The sequence below is a fragment of the Daphnia pulex genome, chromosome 7, assembly GCF_021134715.1.
Source record: "Daphnia pulex isolate KAP4 chromosome 7, ASM2113471v1".
In the NCBI taxonomy this organism is placed as follows: domain Eukaryota; kingdom Metazoa; phylum Arthropoda; class Branchiopoda; order Diplostraca; family Daphniidae; genus Daphnia; species Daphnia pulex.
In genome coordinates this window covers 9,641,854-9,661,859 of record NC_060023.1, presented here as the reverse complement: position 1 = coordinate 9,661,859, position 20,006 = coordinate 9,641,854, and the positions used below count along the sequence as shown (strand labels likewise).

Genomic DNA, 20,006 nt, shown 5'->3' with positions numbered 1-20,006 from the left:
TTGAACTTAGATACAATTAATAATTTGCTGTTATTAGATAAATTATTAGCTTCTGCGTAGTTCGAATTCTGTCACTGTCAGGAAATAAAGAGTCGAGAAGAATATCGAATTACCGAAATAAGAGACAGTGGAATGGTCTGGCAACGCCGATCCTCCTAATTATTGAGAAATTGATTTGTTTTGATCGTCTGCTGACACTCCAAAAGGCTCCTAAAGACTAGTCACAATACGAATGCTTTTTTACTTTTGAATCCACCGGTCTACTTCTTTTTATATTCGTGCAATATGTATAAGCCAGTTCCACAAGTACACTCTAGCAATGAAGGTGAAGATTCCGAGAGTGAACTTTTTAACTCATCGACTCTCAACTTTGACGAAAAATCTCCTCAATATGGTATGCAAGAACAAGAACGTTAAGTTGACCATTTTAATATGACTGCCATTTTTTTTCTCTTCACAGATCATTCAGGTGGTGTTGCTCCTCAGCAAATGGAAAAACCTTCCATGTCAGCGGGGAGAAAGATCGCTCTAGCATTTTCAATAGCGAATTGTGTGGCTTTCATCATCCTCTTCTTGTGGATTCTACCTTGTGAGTATGACACTTGCAAAGCTACACATAGTGTGAAAACCAAAGATTGGGAAGTTAATTTGACAGGAAAAGGTATTTTGAATAACTGTGCATGGTTTTCTTTGAAATAATGATTTTAAACATTTTTACATCAGGAGTACAGGCTATGGGAATGGCTTCGTCACTAACTAGCAAGTCAAAGGAAATGCTGATCTTGTTAAGCAGCAAAACTACTCATTCCATTTCAAGTTCATATTGCTTTAGTAATGAATCAAATAACTTGCTTGGCATTCGAGCTGCAGATGGGAAATTAGTTTGGGAGAAAAATTTTACAGAAGCAATTCAGTATCTCAATTGCTCCCTGATTGATGTGGACAATGATGGCGTTGATGACTGTTTGCTGTTCCCTGTTGTTAAAAGTCTCTCAGCATTAAACTCCCTTACAGGTAAGGCATTCTTAGCCAGTACCAATTATCACAGTTTACTCTATGGTTAAATTTTAAATTTCTGTGTAGGATCTCTAATGTGGCAATTTCAAATTCCACGAGAGGATTTAAAAATAAAGCCAGCTGCCGAATTAAGAATAATTGATATCGAGGCATTTGCTGATCTCAATAATGATGCCATTTCTGATATTGCTGTCATCATGGGCGATTCAAAGGCGCAGTTTTTCATTGGCATATCGGGAAGTAATGGAGAGTTGCTCTGGCAGTTTTCTCTAAACACAACCTGCATCCCAACCGACCAGTCGATTTCCATTCACAGTGTGTTGTCCAACTCTTGTTTTAAAGAACCAGGTAATTCGTGGCAAAATCATGTTTGAACTTTTTAATGTCTACTTATTTCTTCCTTTACAGAGTTTGGTAAAACAAACGTTACCAGTCGATTTTTGTCGTATGGGCGATCACCTTCAGCACCAAATTTCCCTCCTTGTCTAAAATGTGATGCGCTTACAAGCGGAATTCCGAAAACACGATGTAAAAACATTTTTTTATTTTAATATTTGCAAATGATGATACTCTTATTAAAATTGTATTTTTCCTTTTTTTTAGATTTGTTTCATAGAAGCGCTAACGACTTCTTAATTCGTGCTATGGTCAACTGTTCTACGCTAGGAACCATCGTCAAGAAAACAATATTCGATATTTAATGTAGGTCCCTTAATTGGGTTTTAAATTTCACACAGTATGTTGTCTCCTCAACGGACATTTCTTAACGTTAGCTATAGTCACTTTAAAATGCCTTGCAATGCTCGTTTTCTTTTTAAAACTTCTGACCCAGCAAAAGTCTGTCACCCAAATTATTATTTAAGAAAATCTAATTTCATGTTCGTTACGTACTAGTCTTTGAACTTTTTAAAAAAGGTTCAATAAAAAAAAATGCACCTGAAATTGTTGGGTACGAAATTTTTAAATAGTAGGCTAACGACATCTCCCCTAGCTGTAAAACTTTACTTCGGTCTTTTGTTATAAAACAGTTTTGGTCTTTTCTTGCAAACTAAACCAAAATATAAGTGGGAGCAACGAGTCCATGCGAAGAACTGGGAAAAATGTAAACTTACTAATTACATCGCAACGTGAATTTAACAAAGCCTTTATTACTTGTAGTTACACCTACGTACCGTTTCTGCGGAGAGACCCCATGCCGGTGCGATTTATGTTTCAAGTCCTTTATAAAATGAATCTTTTGTTCTAGGGTCTTGGGGACAATTTAAAATAGTTGAGACTTGACGAAGTTTGAGTTAACTATGATCATGAAACGTATGAGCGCTAACTCACCATCATTAGAAGTTTTAGGATGCGGAGAGGGAACGTTTCCGGTTTCACGATCATCCCGACATAATTTTTCATAATGTTGATCAGTAGAACGGAATCGATTTCGTTTGGGTCTAAAATGAAAATAAAGTAATCCGATCCACATGACGCCTCCTGGTAGTTCTTGGAAATAATGCGAGATGGGCCACCAGCTCGTGGTCTTGGCCTTGGCCGAAATTCCGAATGAAATATTTCTGTTGTTGGGGATCGTGCTGAAACTCATCGTCCGTCTTCTTTGGTGATCGGTTCGTCGCCAAATGTTTCAACACCATCCCTAGTTGACTCAATGACCCGTACAAAAATTATTTTTGATTTTCTACTTAAAAAGGCAAGTAAATTTTTTTAATTGCTATAACTTTTGTGTGTTTGACGTCATAAGCGTTGAGTGAGATTTTTTAAAAAACATTTTTGTTATGTAGAATGCAACCTTCATGCGGACAATGATTTATGAATTTGTGATTCGTTTTCAGAGGTCAATATCTCTTCACGTCGTTCGCGTCGTCGCCGTCGAATCGGAAATCTATTCCATCAGGATGCTGTACACCTTATAGAGGACTGAGCGCATAGCTTGTAGCCAGTACAGTCAACCTACACGACATGCTCGAGAACCTTCTCATAACTAATTTTTGCTGGTTACTTCCTCGTTGCTCTATTCGCGGTCGTTATCAGCGTGGGAAATGAATCAATCAATTCCTTTGATGAAAGGTGCTCCGGATTGCCAATCGGCTCGCTGCGGAATGGATGCTGGATGTCGTAAACAACCCGATGGATCGTTCATTTGTGTTTGCACTCACGATTTCAGCCAAGAAAGATCCGATACGCCCTGCCCACGCAAAGTCGGTAAGTGAATTATTTCAATTATCGCCCACTCTGTTACGGTAAACTTAAATTGTTGGTTTTCATATAACTTGTTCACAAAGAGATGTTGCATATTGTAGACGTAACGTCATACATTCTGTAGACATTGGGATATTGTACTTTCGTCGAGTACGTGCTCTGTCAAACGTAGTAGAAATCTCTTTTTGTCTGCGACACATTGTGACATGTGAGTTATTCTCGACTTCAGAACAAACAATAGGCTATGAATGATCCAAGAGGGTTAGGTTACGTGCCAAGGAATTGCGAATTCTAGTTTTCCATCGCAGTAAGCAAAGTAGTACATATTACAGGAAATAAGAATAGAAGTTAAAATGACGAAAGAACAAGATCAGGTTCACATTTTCGTTCGAATTTCTTATTTTTATCCTTGGGCGACAGCGATGATTCTTATTGATTTTTTTCAGCTTTCGAATAGGCCATAGATTTATTACTGTCTAGGTCGCTAATCCCCTACCATAGTTACATTGCTAAATGGGGTCGCTGTGCCACGTGTCGCCTCGCAATTTAAAAAAAAAAAACTTGAACATATCTGACAACTCAATTACCCCCTTTGATAGATCAACTTTACAGTATCGGTGCACAAGAGAAAAGTGGCTACAACAACATCGAAATTAATATTTCTGAGAATAACCTGATGGGGGGTAAGTGAGTAACAAACAAGAAGCTGTTGTCCGCTGTCTCGGTAATAATCTAGTTCATTGCGTCCTCATTTAAGTAGCATGGACCTTCCTCAGAATGTTATTTTTAAAATTAAGGACCCAAATTCGGATTCAGTTCACAGCTCGTCAATGGTCCATTAGGCTTTGCTAGGCCATGAGTAATGCGGTATCGTGAAATGACTTCTTCTCAATAAAGTCCAGTTGAACCGGGAATGGGCAGTTTAGTACAAAGCGTCTTTAATTTGAGTTGGAATGAGAAAGCCGTTAACCATGGCTGCCGTGAGCTGTAAATTCTATAACTGTGTACAATGTTCAAATTATTTAAAACTATTTTTTGGTTAAAATCTTGACTTCCGGTGAATTTTAAAGTAAATTATATAATGGCACTCATCGCTTGTATGTCATCATGTTATGTAAATTATTAGAGCAGTTTGAGATCGTGTAGTCGCTTAGCACCGACAACGAACTTTATGGTTTCGCGAAGTCTGTTAGTTAGAAAACGGTTGTTTAGGAGCTTGTATGCATTACCTAGCCGATTGTTTTTTTATTTTTCATCTGATATTGTTATACGTTCTAAATGCAGTGTCCGGAACGAATTCTTATTATCCTGTTAATAATAAGACGTTGATTACCATCCATCGAAATGGTCGAGATAATGAGCATAAATTATTCCCTCGCGTATTTAAGGTAAATTTTTTATTACTAATCTTCTTGTTCGTATATTGCAACTAACTCCGTTTACTGTTAAAGGCTCATCTACCGATTTCTGTACTGACTGATGAGATTCCAGATCACTCTTCGTCAATGAAAACTGTTGCGCTAGCCTATTCAATACCCATAACTCTAATCATAGCATTGATTGGATTAGTTTTTCTCTCAATCAAGTTGATTAGGTGGGTGAGAATTTACAGGATGACCAACAGGAATCGGACTGTATTGCGCTTCGGTAGGAATGTTTCCCCAAAAGAATTCTTAACCATCAACACCGACTACTTGAGAATAGTCGACCAAGTGGAACAGAATGTCAGCTCCCGTTCCTTTCTCCTATTGCGTGAGTGGATCGAACTTGAAACTGAACTCGGTGAAGGTTGTTTTGGTAAGGTTTTTCGCGGTCGACTACGCCGCCCTGATTCATCAATCCAGTCAACGGATCCCTCCTATATTAATCTGGAGAGCAGTCAAGCTGTGGCAATCAAAGTTCTCAAATCTCCGTCACCTGGAATCGCTTCAACCACTGCGCAAAGCGATTTTCTCCGAGAAGCAGAGACGATGGCTTCGTTCTCTCACGAGAATATCTTGGCTTTACATGGTGTTGTTATCAATGGTGAGTTTATTATCAAATTCAAATGTTTTTATATTAAAACAAAATCTATAACTTTTAAACCATTGCAGAGTTTAGTATCGGACCATGGGTTGTATTTGAATACATGGAGTTGGGCGACCTAGCTCAGCTATTACGTTCCTCCAACGGCTATCCTAGTCCTAAAGACAAAGATACCCTCATAGGCAGACATAAATTGAATCAGGCACTGTCTAAATTTTGATTTTATTTTTATTACTGCCAAATTTGTTTACTATTTTTAACACGGTTGGTATTTTATAGGAGGATTTGCGCTCCATAGCAGAACAAATTGCAAATGGTATGAAATATCTTTCGTCAAGGCATTTCGTACATCGGGATCTAGCGTGTCGAAACTGTTTGGTGGGTGAACGGCCATCTGTCAACCCAGCTTTTAGCAGTAATCGTTCAAATCTTATCATCAAGATATCGGACTTTGGTAAGAGAAATATCGTAATTTAAGAGGATTATACGTAAAATGACGTGTGCTCTTTTTAAGGAATGAGCAGAGATGTTCATACCACTGATTACTACAAGGCAAGTGATTGGCCTAGATGTTTGTAGTTAGGTCAGTTATAACTTAAATGCCTGACTCAATTTATTCAGATGGGAGCTTCTCGATTTTTGCCGGTTAGATGGATGCCCCCCGAATCAATTCTTTATGGTAAGTTTACTCGGGAATCGGATGTCTGGGCTTTTGGAGTTGTCCTCTGGGAAATTTTCTCTATGGGCGCTCTTCCATATTACGGTCATTCTAATGAAGAGGTATTTACCATTTTTCTTCAACCACTTAATTATATCTTGAGCAGCAGAATGATAACCATAAACTCCATTTAATAGGTGATTACAATGATCGTCGACAGCGTTCTTCTGGAGCCACCAAAGTCTACTCCGTGTTTAATTCGGCAGCTAATGTATGAAGGTTGTTGGAAGAAGATGCCATCCGATCGTCCTTCTTTTTCGGAGATTCATGCCAAACTCGCTGGTTTTTCGAGTACAGCACCGTTGTCGGAGCAAGCAGAATGTGAAATTTATTCTAACTGTTATGCCTATCTCCAACCTTTACCGGATTTGGAACCATAATTTCCCTCACACAATTTTGGTTTTGCGGAAAGTTTGTGATCTTTATAATAGTTGCTATATTAAGTCATGCGCTTGCGTAATCATTTATTTAGTCTTCCTGTTCGTATTTCCCTCTCAATATTTATTATTCTCACAAATTATTGTTGGAATAAAAATATAAAAAGTGTCACCGATTGAATTATGAACAGCAAATTCATTATTCATTTGCGTAACCTCGTTGACCTATGCTTGAAATTGTTAAAGATTGTGGCAACGAACATATCCTTTTAAATTGTTACAAAGCAACATTTTACCATAACCTTTAACAACAAAGTGTATTAAACAACCAGGTGATTATCACATAAATTTAGAAATGATCTGTGGTCAAAGTCAGAAGGGAAATGTGTAGTAAAAATTCGAAAAGCAATATTTATTTTGGTCACAGAGAAGTCGTGTGGTTTTCGTGCATCTCTGGCGTGTAAGTGAGAAGGACAAAGGCAACCCAAAAATGAAGAACCACCATCTAGATATTTTAAAAAACAAACAAACAAAAAAAGCATTTATATCAAGAATGTCAAAAGTATTAATATTTCTTCACTTACATAGAAAAAGAGCACTAATCGAGCAGCGGGTCGCCGGCGCAATGCCTGCCCGAAACGGAAATTTAAAGAATCCAAGCTGGAATAGGCATGTCGCATACGACGAGAAACTCCTGTCGTTACTTTTGCCAATTCTAGAACCATAAGAAAACTTCATCAAGCACTCCCCTTATTCTTGAAATTGATATGACTTTACCGTCATCTGTAATATTCAGTAGAACGCGCGTAGAGTTTTCAGTTTCAGATGGAATTCCACTTCGTTCTTTATTAGCTCTTTCCAGCTGAAGCAATAATGAACTGCGTTCCGACTGCACTGCTTCCAAAACTGCTTGTTTTGCAACTAAAGTCTCAGTCAGCGTTCGAAGCCTACGAAAGAAAAAAGAACGACATGAAATATTATCTCTTAGGAGAGCATTTAACTTAATTCGTACCGTTGTTCAAACTCATCTTGAGAAGGCGTACTGGAATTATTTTGTTTACTTGTCAACTGGTTTCTCACTTTATTCAACTCGGTTTCGAGTTGTTGGATTCTTCCTACAGACTGCACTTTTTGTTGAGAAAGATCTTCGCGGACGTAGCGCAGCTCTTCGTCTAGTTGTTTTAGTTCGTTCTCTATCAACTCTTTCTTGGATCGCTCTTCTAGTAACCGAGTTTCAGCTTGATTATTAAGTTCACGAATCTGGCGAATTTCTTCCTCGTACCTACACTTCAAAATGCAAGTGATAATTTGAGAATTAAACTGAAAAATTGCTTACCTCGCCTCAAGATGAGCGATTTCCTTTCTACACTGTTGCAATTGAGAATTCGACTGAGCTGTTTCTTCTCGTAAAAGATCACGTTCTTGTTGAAGTTGGTCCAGTTCTGCCATAAGCAATTCGTTAGGAAGTTGGAAGCTTTCGACTGTTTTATGTTCTTTGATATCTTGCAATAATCTGTCCTTATCCTAAAGAAAATATGAAACTTAAAATATGAAAAGTTTTCAATGTAATTTCATCAATAATACCTGGAGGATTCTTTGAGCCCGAAGTTTGTATTCATTAAATGATTGATGAGTCGATTCGAGCTCTTCTTTTACTGTCTGAAGTTGATGTTGATACTGTTGTGATTCACCCATTAAAATACAACGCTCTTTTTCCAATTGGTTAAACTGAACTTTAGTTTCAACTTCCAATGATTGCCTCTTTTTAACTTCAGTTTCCAACTGTGCTTGCATGTGTTCCAGCTTTGTTTGGTACTCCTGTTCAACATGGATTGCTTCTACTTTGCTCTTTAGGGTAGACAATTCAGCATCTTTGTCAAGGAGTTGGTCAGCTAAGGTCATGTTCTCTTTCCTTAATACAGATAATTGCTGCTCGACTGATTGCACCACAGCTATCTGACTTTTTAACTGCTGTTCCGCATTCTTAGCTTCTAAAATTCAAATACAGGACATTACATTAAACAGTCATAAAAAGTTAATAATATATTGCAAACCTTTCTGAGCTTGTTTAGCATGTTGCATAGATTGCCTTATTTCTTGATTGATTGATTTGATCTCTTGTTTCAGGAGATTGTTTTCTTGAACTAAGGTCAAGTCATTCCCGCCCAACCCATTAGAGTAGGAGGTAGAATTTGGAGCTGTGCTAACACTAGAAGCGTCCAGCACATCACTATTTGCATTTAGTGATGCCATAAGAGTAGCGTCAAGATCAAGTTTAGATTTGCCTGCCTTAGAAAGATCAGACATGGAAACACTATTTTTAAAATTAGCTGCAGTAGAACTGTTTTGCGGGGCATGATTATTTGAGAAATCCGAAGCAACTGAAGCGACCGAAGCACCTGAGTCTCGTCTTGAATGACTGGGAGTAACTCGATCTTTCGTTACTAGTACCGTTTGCGCAGCAACTGCAGCAGCATTCTTGTCAATTTTCACTAGAAAATCTTCTGCCTTGCCGGCCAAATCAGTTAGCCAAGACATGTTCAATAGTCAGCCATCAACCTAATTTAGCAAAGTTTAAAATTGGAGCATCGGGCTAGGATGCAGGAAGAAACTGATGACGAAAACAAATCCACAAGTCAGCTGTCTGTCAAATTCTAACAGTGTTGCCAATTGCATTCATACTTCAAAATAAAAAAGGCGCCATTTATTTAATTTAAAAAACGGGTGGGGGGGGAGAGCAGCTGTCCATTTAATGGGGAAAATTATGAAATTTGTTGCTCTATTAAAATATAGATTTCACCACCGTACCTCATCAAATTCCGTGTTCAATTCGTTATTGCCCCTCTCAACCCTGTGTGTCTTTTGCTCTTCATCAATATATTATTTTCTTGAATAATATACTACATTCTATTAGAGAATAGTCTTTTTATTTTATTATTACAGTTTAACTGGTTTTTCAGTTTTTGTCTTTTCAATAAAAAAAAAACAACGCCATGGTGGTGAAAAAAGAAATTAACGTTCTACCCCTCCTCTCTCTACTCTCTGGTTCGTTTTCCCTCCAGAAATCTTCAGTGCGAGGGGTTGAAAAGTCATGTGGTCATTCGTTGTTCGGTAATCTGATACGACGATCGACGTCTAGTTGATGCATGTATTCCCAAATAATCAATTTGCCACTTATTGCTGCCTTATTCGTTCAAAGTGAAGTTTGGTGACTAAAAAAAAAAATAGGAAATTCTGTTTGTTTAGAAGTTGCTGAAAGCCCTCATGGTGAATTCGATCAAGTGTTGAAACATAGTCCTCCATCTTGGAAATTTGTTAGCTTGAATCATGGACCTGCAGCCAGTTAAAAGTGGTAAGTTATTAACTCTTAATTGTGTGAATTGTTTGCTACATGTTTGGGAATGTTGTATTGCATACTTTTTACGGACCATACGAATTATTGAAAAGTGGGGTTTTACATTACGATTTACTGTTGCACCACGTGGTGAAAGAAACCAATGACGAACCTTCATACCTCGATTTCATGTTCTTTACGATGGGCGATTTTCGACCTAGATTACATATTTTTTCACTATCTTCAGAACCTAAAATCAATGGGACAACAGCAAAACGAATCCTCTTGACTGAAGGTATGATTAAAGGAATGGATCACGTCTACCGAAGTAATCCCTACCCTTCAAAGTTAGAATTCGAGACCCTGTGCAAAGACTTACTTATGTCAGTTGGACAAGCTAAAGTAATGTAACATTTTTCTATTCGTAATTCAAACTTTAGATAGCTAATTTATTTTTTTTTTTAATTAAAGAATTGGTTTTGCAATCGTCGCCGTCGTGACTCTAAAGAGGGAAAAATCTGTCGTCGATGCCGTTTCTTTAAAGCTCCCATCAGTGAGGAGGCACATGACATTGACGGCTCTCGTCCATGCATTAGTTATTGGAAATTGCCTACTGTTGCACCTCCTCCACTTCTGCACATGACCCCACTTCCTATGACATCGAACAATCTCTCATCATCCTTGGATGAAAGTGTTGACGGGCAACAGGAACAACAAACCATTAAACCAGAAATAGATGGAAATCTGGCAACTGATTACAATGTCGACGCTAATACTTCTTCCGTCGTCGTGCCTACTGCTTTTTCGCTGACTTTCCAACCCGGCACGTACAATTTCCAGCAGCCAATATTCAACTCTGAGGTAATGCACTTCATAACCTCATCGACACTTTTAAATGATATTCATTTGTTTACATTTAGCCGAATGCTTGGTACCAACAACATCACGACGGACAATATTCAGTAGATATGGCAGATGAAAATACTTGGATGATGCGTTCGGCCGGAACAGGACAACCTTCATTTTGGCCAATTAATGATTACTTTCCACCACCGGATTTTATTCCTCTAATGGATCAACCTCTCTTATCTGATTGGCGATTAAATCAGGTTCAGCCTTTGTTGCCTAACTATTCAATGCCTTACCCATTATACCCTCAGTACGTGTACCCGGATCCCAATGGCATTTACGACTACAGCGAGCAAAATGGAACTTCGAACAATTAACCTTATTATGTGGTTTGATTAATTTTTACACTGTCAGTGTATATTGCTGCACGATTTTAAACCTCAACTCACCTCATTACCTTTTTCAAAAGTATTCTTTTACCAAGATGCTCTAAACTTAAATTTCATCTTGTTTTTTTACTTTAGCGTACATTTTTAGAATGTACCGTTCTCTTCTTTTAACTGTTGGGTGAATAAATCCGGAACGCATTCTTGCGTATTTTAGATAACCTTGCCACCACTTTCTAATAATTCTTTTTGATCCCGATGTTTTAGATTACAGATGGATTGGCGGTTCTTTGACCACTGTCAGTAAGTAAATGTATCGTGTTGGTCAACAATGCATTGACATTTGACGGTAGACTGGATCGCCAAGGGCGCGGTTTTATCTGAAAGAAAGTGGAAGATGAATTAATGCCATCGCACAAGTCTCGCAATTCAAAACCGAAACGAAGACCTCGTTACTCATCCGTTTGAGATAATTTTGCAAACCACCATATCATCCACAATTTCTTCTTGCCCAAGAGTCATTTATCAGGTTCCTTTAGATCTCCCTTTCTTTTGCTGTACGCGGGTCCCTCATGTACTAGGCGGTAATTCACGCGGTTAATGTTTTTTAAATGCCCTCCTCTTCTTTTTTTTAGACTGAACGTTGCCGTGTGTTCAACGAGGAGCACGTAGTACTTAAATTAACACACCTGTCAACTTTCTCTCTCTTACTCTATCATTTGGTTCGGTTTCAATTACAGGTTTTTACTCATTACGCAATTGACACGGTCAAATAAGAAGATGACACTTTAATGTCGTTGGGTGTTGAGCTATATATTACTTTGGACATTCTTTGTTGCCCTTAAATTGTTATTTGTATTTCACTAGTGGCTCCTGTTCAAGGTTTAACACCTATCTGAAACGATTTGACCATTTTTACAACGATCGTAAAACTGGTATTCGACATCCGATACCGTTGGGCGATTCCATTTCATTGAAACAGAAACTACTTTCTAGTTATCCTTCCGTAGATTATTTTTATGATAGGAATATATTTGTTTGATGTAAAAAGCTGAGCTTTTGTGTGGTCCACTAAGTTGGAAATCAGTCGGAGAAAAGATAAGCATGTATAAAACGTAGTCAAACAATGAGGAAAAAACCATAATCCCTCTCTCTTTCTCTCTCATCGGTGCGTTTTGTCCCAACGATTTTTAATTGACCGTTTCCCATTGATATTTCTGTTGTTTCGCTCTTACCTTTCCATTTATTATAACAGGGAGCTATCACGGAGAAAGTTTCGTCTTCTTCGCGCGAGAGAGAGAGAGAGAGGGAGGCCCAACATCGGGGCGGGTATCCCCCAAACGAAACGCTGGAGACTGCCGAAGTTAATATAAAGGGCTTCTCCTTTAGCAAAGTCTTGCCATTCGTGCTTCTTCTCTCTTTGTGCTCAGCCGGCGCCTCTTTTCTTTTCATCTCTGCAACACGAAAAGAAGAAAATATAATTTCTTCAGCTGATGGCGCGGATATCCCTGTGTACGTCGGCGATGTTTCTCTCCACATTTGGGATCGTTCTTTTGCTGATCGTTTCCAATTCCGCAACTGGGATCACCGAAGAGACAGTCGACGATCAACAAGCCGACGAATCTAAAAGGGTACGTGAAAACACAATTTCTTTTAGTGACATCTATTTTTTTACGATTAGATTTTCTCCTCTGTTAAAATTTCATGACAACTTTGCAAGCTTTCTAATTTCCATTTCGCAAAAAAAAAAGGATAAAAATATTGTTTGCGGTTAATGCAATAGGTTAACTCATTGCCCCGAAACGAATTGATCGAACCACAAAAAGCGCAATTACTTTCTCTACATCTTTTGATGACAACGTTCCGAATACTGTGGTGGGATTCTTCTCTCTCTCTCTCTTCCCGCCTTCTTCTTTTCATAACATTTTCACTAACGAGCTGTGATTGAGAGTGAAATCTTTGTACAGGCGACGAAAAAACTCTACAATTCCCTTTGTTTTGGTCAGCACGACGCGTGGTTACTTCTTTATTCACTATTTTGAGATGAGAAAAGAGTCACCGACATATTCCGTCTGTGGTTGCGGGCGGTTTTTATGTTTTTTCTTTGTGGGTGGGATTGTTTCTGCACACTTACGCAAGATATCATCTCTATATGCGTAGAAAGGGAAAACAAAAGTGATCTGGGGAATAGCAGGTGGTCACCCACTTGTCATCGCAACAATACCGCCGCTGATGCTATGCTAACTGACTTTTGCGTGTGTAAAGGCTCGGTGCTTTTCGCCACACTTTCACTCCTAATGTTTCCGACCGTAACGAGAGCCCATATGCCGTGTGTACACACACAGTAGCATAACATCGCGCTTTGTGTGCTTTTCTCTTATAAACAACCGCTCTAGTGCCTTTCCGCTTGCCTTTTAATGCGACAATTTCTCTGTTGCCTATTTTTGGAACATTAAAAGAGAAGATATGAGGGCGTGAACTGTTTCAAATAACATTTAATATGTCAGCCGGACTTGCAGCAGTTGCGTATGACGGCGAAAGTTTTGTTTATTTACTAATATTTGCCGTTTTTTTTTTCAAAAGTTTATGGTTTACTATAAATCGTCTCATTTTCTAAAAATTGTTTTGTTTTACCTTTTTGCAGTCGACTCATTCTCAGAAACTCGAACAAGGAAGAACACGAGGAGAATATAGGATTTTTTTACCAGATAATCGATGGCAAATTGTATCTTATGTAGCTGATGATGACGGCTACCGGGCCACTGTACGTTACGAGAATGGACCGCACGATATTCCACGCTCGGAACAATCTCACTGGGGATTTGCAACTGGAAGTTTGCAGACTCCTGTAAGCGGTGAACCTGGTCCGAATGTTCCACCGATCTATCCGCCTAGAAATAAATTTCCTCTGCAGAATTCCGGTCAGCCTCCATTAAGCAAACACGCGTTCCCGACGCAACCTTATCAAGGAGTTGTGACCAGTCAGGTGAACACTTTCATCGTTCATCCTACTCCGACAGATATTAGAGGGCGTGAACTTGAAGATGGGCGGAAGCGACCTGAACAGCATCGCCCATCCAATTTTCCTGGCGGAATAGAACAAAAACCACTCCATCGTAATCCACCGACAGATCCAGCTTCTACACCCTCCTCTTCTCCACCACTTCATCGTAATCCACCTAAAGGTCCTGCTTCTGCATCTTCTTCTTCTCCACCACCGGTTTACATCCCCCAGCCGTACGCTGCTCAACAGCAACCGCGTCCTACGACTCCACCGCCAATCTACACTGCTCCTCGTCCAGATAAGTTTCCAGATCCACCAGTTTACATTCCAAAAGAAAGCACTCAAAAATTTGAGGAACAAGCTAGCATAATCTATGATCCAAACGTTTATCATCCATTCTACCAACCTACAGAAAAACCAAAAACTCTGGCTGCACAGCCGATTCGTCCATTCCATTTACCAGATCAGTTTTACGAAAATCGTCCTCATCAACATCAGCAAGTTGTTTCGAATTTGGAGCGACCAGTTCGTCCTAATCCAATTCCACAACAACAAAATGAACAGCGTCCCCAACAGGAACCCCCACCACAACGGTACCCACCGACTGCACCCCCTAAAGCAGAAAACCGGCCTCCTCAACAACTAAATCTTCGTCCTTATCTGGATAAACCATCCAGTAATCAATGGACCCCTCTTTATGAACCAGCTCCTACCAGACCTCCATATCCTCCGTACGAACCCCAATCCTATCAGTCAACTCCGTCTTATCCAAGCAAACCGACTGAATCACCCCTAAAACCATTTAAGGCTTCACCTGCTTACGATCCTGTTGATCCGTACGTCGTACAACAAAGACCGCAATACCAACCTGCGCAACCATACGTACCCCAACAAAGACCGCCTTATCAGGCCCCACCTTTCTATCCGGAGCAACAGATTAAACCGTATGAACCGCAACAGAAACCCGCCTACCCTGCTAAACCAGCTGAAGTTTATGTGCCGCAACAAAGACCTTTGCCGACCTATGCGGACAAACCATCGGAGTCCTACGAACCGCAACAGAAGCCGGTATACAAACCTGTAAAACCCTATGAGCCAGAGCCGCCCAAGTACGAAACTACACCATCTTATCCTGAAGAGCCAATCGACCAGGATGAACCTCCACAGAAAGCTGGATACAAACCTGTTAATCCTTATGAACCGAAACCACCAAAATATGAAACTACACCATCTTATCCTGAAGAGCCGATCGACCAGGATGAACCCGATAGGAAACCTGTCACCTACTTTACGAATAAACCAGAAGAATCATACGAACCCCAACAGAAACCTTCGTATCAACCAATTCCTACTTATCCTGACAAACCTACCCGACCTTATGAGCCTGAACAGAAGCCTCAATACGAAACTACGCCAGTCTATCCAGAGAAGCCAGAAGAGCCTCGTAAACCTGTAACTTTCTTTTCGAATGAGCCGGAGGAATCATACGAACCCCAACAGAAACCATTATATAGACCCATTCCTTCTTATCCTGACAAACCCGACAGACCTTATGAGCCTGAACGGAAGCCTCAGTATGAAGCTACACCATCTTATGCTGAAAGGCCGGTTGAACCTCAAAAGCCGGCAACTTTCTTTTCAAACAAACCGGATGAATCATACGAACCCGAGCGGAAACCTGAGGAGCCGATCGATCCGGAAGAGAAACCCGAATATGAGCCTACAACTTTCTTATCAGATAAACCGCTCGTGTCTTATGATTCCGAACAGAAACCGGAACCCGCACCTTCTTATCCGCCCCAACGACCGCAATATAATGAAGAATACCGACCGCAGTATCAACCGCGTCCATTTGCCAATCAGCAGCCAAACGGTTACCGCCCTCCATATTATCCACCGCGACCTGGACAACCAATTCGTCCTGTTTTAAAGCCTGGATACCTTACACCGGAATCAAATTACCGACCGGAAAAAAGACCTTACGGTGTTCCTGGCTACTCACCTGCAACCTACCCACCTCCGGGAATCACCATCACTTCAATCCGTCCAATTCTCAACCCCAGAAATCAATCGTTTGTTACAACGACGCTAGACGAATCTCTAGAAGGCGAAGCTCCAACAGAACCCCCGGAATGGGAACAAGAGGAAATTACGACAACAAAGAAACCTGATGCAGTTCGAAAGTACAAAGTGAATCAACCGATATCCAGAAAACCGAAATACGAAAACAGTCCTCCTCGTTTCAAGATCACTCGACCAATTAACAATCGTCCAGTTCCAGTCTCTACGGTGCAAGTTCCTGTCGAGCCAGAAACCGAAAAACCGACTGATCAAGAACATTCGCCTTTATTGGCTAAATATAAATTCAAAGGGTCGACGACATCCAACGATGAATACGGCCAACGTACACAACCGAGAAGAAAGCAGCCGTCTCAGAAAGAAACCGTCTACGACTTTACAGTTACGTCACTGCTAGAAGAGGATGGTCCAAGTGAGTCAATCCGCGGCTACAGCAAAATAAGAGACCAACATGACGATTCATTTTCTGTCACCGTTCTTCCCGACGAGGACCAGATATCTGATTTGGAGAGTTTTCTTCCTGTTGAAGAAGAATTTTATTCAAGCAACACTTCAGATTCAGATGTCATTTTCTTTGATGACGGTATTATCCCTCCGTTGCTGTTGCGCGTCCGCGATAAGAGTCCTCCTCCTAAAATCGTGGAAGATGTTACCGTCCCTTATGCCCTGACGGATTATCAAACGGACATCCCGACGACCACCATGATACCCACAGAGTTTCCATCGATTACGGCACCCCCTACAGAGATTCCGTCAACAACCAGAACACCTACAACAGCTTATACGACCACAACAACAACCACAACGACTCCTAAACCATCGACAAAGGCCGGCACCAGGAAGAAGAAGAAGCGAGTTCGAGTCAAATCACTGAAACGAGGCAACGGGACGCTGACCATCATGCCGGCAAGTAAAAAAGTTCAAAGTTCTGTTTCGGTGTTGGTGAAAGAAGAAGAAAAAGCGCCAGTAGTTGCCAGCAAAAATAGTAGCGTCGCAGCTGTGCCGAGAACCAATTCGCCAAGAATTCGATTCCCTCCAAGAGTCCGATTTGTCCAAAAGACTGCCGAACGTGTTACCCGACAGAATGACAAAACTCTGGTCGATGAAGATCTAATCGCCTCGGATTCCCTGAATCTAGCCGTCACTAGTCAGCGCGAAAACGACGAGATTGGAGATCATGCCATCACGATGGAGGACATGATGGAATGGAGTCTGAATTCTATTCCAATCGATCGATTAGATCTCGTTTACGATTCGGCCGAGTTGGAGGACAAACCCGTAGAGGAATGAGGGCGAAAAAAGAGCAAAGCTTATTTGTTTCCCTTTGGATATAACAAAAGAGAGAATCATGAGAAAATTGCATTTTCTTCCTCGGCTAGTGAAATCACCGTTTGAGAAATCCAAAGGGAAACAACAGCGAAGCAACAGCCATTTAGGTGCGTAACTGTGTGAATGCGTCTTTCCCCTTTATTTTTTTACTACGGACTCTTCCTTTCAGGTTGAAAGCATCGAAAGAAAGTACAGCCGCGTCCTATTTTTCAGGAAATCGCGGTTGTAAAAAAAAAAAAATAAAACTAACCAGTTTTCACTTATTTCGCGCGCTCCTTTCGTCGCTTTTTTTCATTACATAATAAAAAGGCGTATTCATTCGTAAAGGGCGTAAGTCTGACATTTTCATTTCATCCATAAAATTCATTGCTAATCGTGAATCAAACGTTTTCTCATGTGATTATCCCTACTCAAATTTCAGCTCCCATATCAAAAAGAAATTTTTCTAAAAACAGAAATTATATATGCTTGGTATACGTATAGAGATTATTAATACACTGCAGTGTGTGCGTTTTATATCGGGCGCTTTAATTTCTTTGGGGAAACCGAACATATTTCACCTGTTAATTAATTTTATTGTGACCAAACAAATTTTAGCGTTGTGGTGGAAAACCCATAAATGATGGTGTGAAAGTATCAGCATCAATTGGGTGATTGTAATTAATTGCCAACAAATGATGCCATGGGGCCGTTGAGTGGACGGGCTAGAAACTTATCCGATTTCATGTAAGCCGCGATCTGTTCCAATCCCTGGATTCGAGCGTGAAAAGCTTTTAAATTAGGGAACTCATCCAAAACTGTAGACTCCAAATGACTGTTTTGGTCCAACAATTCGTACATCAGAAAGTCTATGTACGTGATCTAAAAAGTTGAAACAACACGGAATTAGCACAGGGGAAACGTCGTCGCTCCGTTATCAGAACTTACGTTATCACTGCTGAAATAATTGTGACTTCCCAAATAGTCGGACAATTCTTTCAACTTTAGAGCCAAATTTTTTAGATATTCCGGTTTGTTGGTTTCCTAAATGTTTGATCATAATAATTTTACTTCCATCTGAAATTCACCAAAAAATATTTGACTCACGAAATTAGGTCCGTAACAAAGTGCGACCCATCGTGAGCGCATGTCAAGTGCCTCGGCTTCGATTAAATCAACACGAATTTGTTCAGCTTCGTTTTTAGCGATCAGGCCGTGCTTGCGTCCCAGATATTTCAAAATAGCGAACGTTTGAGACAATTTGACATCCCCGTCGATGTAGTAAGGAAGCTGATAAAAAGAAAAGGAAATTTCCCAAATGTAATGGCTGATGCTGCGTTGATTGCGCACAACAATCGATAAGGAAAATTATGTGTTGTTACATTTGGGAAATCAAGACCATGGGAAAATTTCTCGTTCAGCCATTCGCTGCGATCCCATTCTGCTCCTATGAAATTGTAGCGTTTCTCTTCTACTTCCGTTCCGGTATAGGCCAACAAGAGACGAATCGGCTGGGCGTACTATAGACACCAGATCAGCAAATTTAAGTTAACCAGTTACAGTTAAATATTTCTAGGTATTTTAACTTACCGCTCGAATATTCCAGTATCCTAAACGAACTGACATTTTGATTAGAAAAACGGGAAGTACTAAAAGCGACTTGTTGCGTTGAGAATCAAGTTTGAACTGAACGCCAAGTTCTTGTTTCAAGGACTTTCAGAGTTCAGACAAGAAAATGGCTATTGTATATTGATAAGATAAACTGAAAAGGTAAGTTTTTGTTGTGGCATTAGCTCGAGGCTAAGAAGATGACGCATTTGCATGAAGCGGTGATGCGGAGGAAATTTTAAGAGAGAAAATGCCGGAATTGCACGGGTAACTAAATACGGACGTTGCGCTCGAGGGAATGCAAAATACAACAAAATGGGACGCAAAAGTTCAACAGTCTTGCTACAGAGCCCTTTCGCAGACAATCGTTTTCCAGTCTGGCGACACAGACAAAAGAGAAAAAAGACGACTATTCATTCATAAACGAGCGCTGGCGTGCCGGGATGTAACTGTAATTCGGCCGGCGTCTGATACAAACCGCCGAGTACAAAGTAACCGGGATAGCAATAATAATAACCAAAGCGTAGTACGTATAGTACTACACGAAATGAAAGTCATTTTGCGATGTGTAGATAAATGTCTCCGGAGGGTACTGTCACATTTCTATTGAAATAAAAACAACAACGATAGCAGCGAGAGAAAAAAAAGAATTTGCACGACTTGATAATTTCTATGAAATATCGTGTTGGAAGCGGAGCAGTAAATACAAATAAATGTTAAATGATACAGTTGTCGTAAACAGTAACAAGTTCGGGACTACAATGGGAAATTCTGGTTTAGTTAATTATAAATCTGTCTTGCGTGTTATGGATACTATTAATCATGTTTGGCCTGATTTGCAAAGTCAAGTGGACCAAACACGGATGTACCGAACAATAGCTATGAACATGGGAAGTAAATTTAATCGGAAGTAGGAATGGCTTAAATCTAGGTTGAGAACTCCTTCACCATTGTTTAAAAAAGTTTCTTTATTCGGCAAAAGGATGAGGTGAGAATGAAAATTCCCGATCATGAAATTACGTTAATAAGGTGTTAAAAATATGCGCAACCAGATTTCTCTATGAACCCCGCACATATTTGTGTGAAATGTGATCTACCT

The 20,006-nt window shown here is 40.1% G+C and overlaps 5 protein-coding genes across 7 annotated transcripts; 3 read left to right on the top strand and 2 right to left on the bottom strand.

Annotated features, from left to right (window-relative positions):
- Nucleotides 1–70: 70 nt before the first annotated feature.
- Nucleotides 71–1,956, top strand: LOC124198124. Its single transcript, XM_046593807.1, has 6 exons — nucleotides 71–394; nucleotides 461–661; nucleotides 724–1,014; nucleotides 1,084–1,365; nucleotides 1,426–1,545; nucleotides 1,621–1,956. The coding sequence occupies exons 1-6, from the start codon at nucleotides 286–288 to the stop codon at nucleotides 1,716–1,718; spliced, it is 1,101 nt and encodes a 366-aa protein (XP_046449763.1). The 5' UTR covers nucleotides 71–285; the 3' UTR covers nucleotides 1,719–1,956.
- Nucleotides 1,957–2,768: 812 nt separating this feature from the next.
- LOC124198120 (tyrosine-protein kinase transmembrane receptor Ror-like) lies at nucleotides 2,769–6,849 on the top strand. 3 transcript variants are annotated; one of them, XM_046593798.1, is made up of 9 exons: nucleotides 2,769–2,959; nucleotides 3,052–3,222; nucleotides 4,504–4,607; nucleotides 4,671–5,244; nucleotides 5,313–5,446; nucleotides 5,524–5,698; nucleotides 5,759–5,796; nucleotides 5,866–6,024; nucleotides 6,100–6,849. In XM_046593798.1, exons 2-9 carry the CDS (start codon nucleotides 3,060–3,062, stop codon nucleotides 6,340–6,342), a joined length of 1,590 nt encoding a protein of 529 aa, XP_046449754.1. In that variant the 5' UTR covers nucleotides 2,769–2,959; nucleotides 3,052–3,059; the 3' UTR covers nucleotides 6,343–6,849. The 3 variants fall into 3 exon arrangements, with proteins under 3 accessions (XP_046449754.1, XP_046449755.1, XP_046449753.1); XM_046593799.1 differs by having other exon boundaries at nucleotides 2,770–3,014; nucleotides 3,088–3,222; XM_046593797.1 differs by having other exon boundaries at nucleotides 2,770–3,222.
- Nucleotides 6,638–8,998, bottom strand: LOC124198119 (golgin subfamily A member 5-like). Its single transcript, XM_046593796.1, has 7 exons — nucleotides 8,394–8,998; nucleotides 7,924–8,330; nucleotides 7,676–7,863; nucleotides 7,352–7,621; nucleotides 7,117–7,286; nucleotides 6,924–7,054; nucleotides 6,638–6,844 (listed from the first exon to the last, which is right to left on the bottom strand). The coding sequence occupies exons 1-7, from the start codon at nucleotides 8,875–8,877 to the stop codon at nucleotides 6,761–6,763; spliced, it is 1,734 nt and encodes a 577-aa protein (XP_046449752.1). The 5' UTR covers nucleotides 8,878–8,998; the 3' UTR covers nucleotides 6,638–6,760.
- A 408-nt stretch (nucleotides 8,999–9,406) lies between these two features.
- LOC124198115 (adhesive plaque matrix protein-like) lies at nucleotides 9,407–17,836 on the top strand. Its single transcript, XM_046593790.1, has 5 exons — nucleotides 9,407–9,691; nucleotides 9,921–10,075; nucleotides 10,145–10,534; nucleotides 10,594–12,539; nucleotides 13,553–17,836. The coding sequence occupies exons 4-5, from the start codon at nucleotides 12,402–12,404 to the stop codon at nucleotides 17,279–17,281; spliced, it is 3,867 nt and encodes a 1,288-aa protein (XP_046449746.1). The 5' UTR covers nucleotides 9,407–9,691; nucleotides 9,921–10,075; nucleotides 10,145–10,534; nucleotides 10,594–12,401; the 3' UTR covers nucleotides 17,282–17,836.
- Nucleotides 17,837–17,874: 38 nt separating this feature from the next.
- Nucleotides 17,875–19,050, bottom strand: LOC124198118 (glutathione S-transferase Mu 1-like). Its single transcript, XM_046593795.1, has 5 exons — nucleotides 18,890–19,050; nucleotides 18,682–18,819; nucleotides 18,407–18,589; nucleotides 18,248–18,343; nucleotides 17,875–18,181 (listed from the first exon to the last, which is right to left on the bottom strand). Exons 1-5 carry the CDS (start codon nucleotides 18,923–18,925, stop codon nucleotides 17,981–17,983), a joined length of 654 nt encoding a protein of 217 aa, XP_046449751.1. The 5' UTR covers nucleotides 18,926–19,050; the 3' UTR covers nucleotides 17,875–17,980.
- Between the last annotated feature and the right edge of the window lie 956 nt (nucleotides 19,051–20,006).